We start from the raw sequence: 2,958 nt of genomic DNA on the forward strand, positions 1-2,958 counted from the left end.
TCGCAATCCCATATTTTAGAATTTATCTCATGAAATAATTGAATGGCTAAAACTAAGATATCTGTAGAAGATTTGAGAACTGTGTAGGAGAAGAACCAGTGAGACATAGTGGTTGACAGGGTAAGGGAGGTGAAGGACAGGGGGACCTACAGAATCACTCTTGGAATTTCCATTAGGGCAATTGTGCTTGGCAAGGCCATTCCCGGATACAGACGCAGCAAGTGTTGGGCTAAGGCGATGGACTGGGTTCTGTGTGTTTGACGTTTCAGGAGTGTGCACTCAGAGGGAGAGGTCCAGGGGCAATTGGGTGTGTGGGTCTGGAGGTCAGAGGAAGGTAACGAATTTAGAGGCATTGGTGCAGGGACTGTGGTTGGAGCTATGAAGGTGGGTGACTGGTGGCCTTTTGGGTTTTGGCAGCTGTCCAGTACAGGGATCCAAACCCATGACATTGGTGTTAAAGGCTGCACTCTAACCACATGAGCTAGCCAGCCAGCGTGATTGGTGGCCTTTCGGATGCACCTGAGATAGGGAGTTGAGCTACTGGTTTGGGCGAGGAGGGAGGCAAGGCGCTTTTTTCTTGCCTTGCTTGTAGCATTGACACCTCTGACTGAATCCTGCTTGCTACACTTCAGGCCTGGGAACACTCCGTGGGCATCATCTGCTTCCCCAGTCTCCAAAGCCTGGCAGAAGATGTTTCCGACCAGCTTGCCCAGGAAATACAGAAGGCCCTTGCTGGGAAACCTGCAGGTAAAAGAAAAGAGCTACTGGAGGACACTTTACAGAGAGCAAAACAGCTTTGCAGACCCCTCCCAAGCTGCACTAAGCCCCCCTCTGCCTACCCGTGGAGTTAGAGTAGTGCTGGCCAAAGAGCACCATGGACCCGCTCTGCCACCAAGTGCCTTGGGGACAGAGGGAAAGTCAGAGTAGGCGGAAAGGGGGCTCAGGAAGCTCTGCTGCTCCTGGGCACAGTGACGGCCATACACACACAACACACTACACGCACCACTCACAGACCTACACAGACGCTATATACACAGTCACACAGAGACAGAGACATACACACAGACACTACTCACAGGGTTTACACACAGACACACACACTACATACACAGACACACACTGATACATACCATACACACAGACACATACAGACACGACACAAGGAGACACACACAGGCACACAGACACAGACACACATAGCGCACACACAGACAATAAACACAGACACACACACACATACAGAGGAGCAGCGTCACTGGCAGGAAGTTCTGGGATTGGAAGTGACCTGCACGTTTAGTGGAGAGCTTGGTCCTGAAAAGACACAGAGGCCAGAGCGTGCATCTCTTGCGGGGTCTCCTGACTTGCATTCTTCCACTCATATGAGCTGGACCTTGGAGGCTGGGCAGAATTTCATGGTGGCTGGGGGCTGGGGACAGGAGAAAATTCCAGGGGGACAGAATAGTTCAAGCATGGTGTAGATTGCAGGGATCCCTACAGTATAGAGGCTGTGTGGTGCAGGTGAAGATTCTGGATTGTGGGAGTGCAATCCTGAGGAGCTTGTTATTACTCATTTGACCATAGGGGGCCATTGGTGGCTGTTAAACAGGGATGGTGGCATGATGAAGGCTCTCATCCATGGAGGTTAATCCGGCAGAGTGTGAAATGCTTGGAATAGACACGGGTGGCCTTGGGGGAGTGTAGGCAGGAGGCCGAAGTCCTCCGTGGATGCTCAGCTACCTGTCATAGGGACAAGAGCCTCACATGGAGGAGAAACTGGGTGTGTGGGCAGCTGCACCACTCAGCTGGTCACTTTCTTCCAGAGCAAGCGAGGGTGGCAGCGGAGCAGCTGCTGCGGTGGAAGGGGGACACGGATCGGGATGGCTACTTGCTCCTGAAGACAGTGTTTGTGCTCACGGGGACAGACTCGGTGAGTCCCAGGCCATTGGCCTTTGCCCGGGCACACCTCATTCTCATGTAGGGAACGTCCTGCATGGGGTGGTGGCATGTCCCAAGAGTGTCTTTCTTTTCATGAAATGAATTGTCATTTCTCCTCCCCTACACCCCTTCTGATATAGAACGTGGACTTCAGAGTCTGAAATTCAGGTTTGAATCCTGCCTTTTCAGTTGACACGCTGTGTGTAACCATGGGAAAATTGTTTCACTTCTCTACCACTGGGTGGTGTGTCAGGCTGGGTCATGCACGGACCCTTCAAACCCATTGTGCAGACTGGGTCACAGACCCCTCACATGCAGGTCACAAGCTAGGTAATTGGAAGGATCCCGGGGGCCAGTGGCAAGGCTGACATGCTTTTTTTTCGGAAACGAGCTCAGCCCCCAGCCTTCTCAGCAGTGGTGGCCCCCTGGTGGCCTCTCGGGGCATCCTGGGGGCACTGTGGATCAGAGCCGTTTGTCCTTTATACTTAAGTCAGATAACCCAGGAACAGCTGGGTGCACATGCGCAGTTAACATAGTTACATCAGACAGCAGCCAAGGAACACCTGGGCACAGTTAACATATTTACATCAAACAGGCTAAGTCATGTTCGGCAAGATTCCTAACAGCTGAGGGAGGCTGACGTTCATCTTCATTTTCCTTATGGTGGTGTTACTAATTTTAGAATTGTGGAGGATAATAATGCCTCTCTTTTAGAGTTAGTGTGAGATCAATAGCAACTGACATTCATTGACTATTTCCTACATGCGGGGCAAGGCTGGGTGTGTCCCATGCACTGTGACGGTTAGTCCTCCCAAGGACCCTATGAGTGGGATGACGGCAGTGCCACCTTAGGGATGAGAAAACAGGATTACCTGTGCTGTGTAACTGCTGTCTGTCTGACTCCAGAACCCACTCTCTGAGCCACATTTCCTTATTACTTCCCATTAAACTAAGCTCGAACAAGCTGCACCTGTAGGCACCTGTCCTGTGCTTGCCCAGAGACGATGCTCCAATGAGGCCAGC

The 2,958-nt window shown here is 51.6% G+C and overlaps 1 protein-coding gene across 1 annotated transcript in view; it reads left to right on the forward strand.

Annotated features, from left to right (window-relative positions):
- Window positions 1–2,958, forward strand: part of WDFY4 (WDFY family member 4) — a 309,512-nt gene that overhangs the window by 18,898 nt on the left and 287,656 nt on the right. The window contains 2 exon segments of the mRNA XM_008576041.1: window positions 633–747; window positions 1,821–1,927. Coding sequence (XP_008574263.1) covers window positions 633–747; window positions 1,821–1,927 — 222 coding nt within the window.

The sequence above is a fragment of the Galeopterus variegatus genome, unplaced genomic scaffold (genome assembly GCF_000696425.1).
Source record: "Galeopterus variegatus unplaced genomic scaffold, G_variegatus-3.0.2 Scaffold1276, whole genome shotgun sequence".
Taxonomy (NCBI): domain Eukaryota; kingdom Metazoa; phylum Chordata; class Mammalia; order Dermoptera; family Cynocephalidae; genus Galeopterus; species Galeopterus variegatus.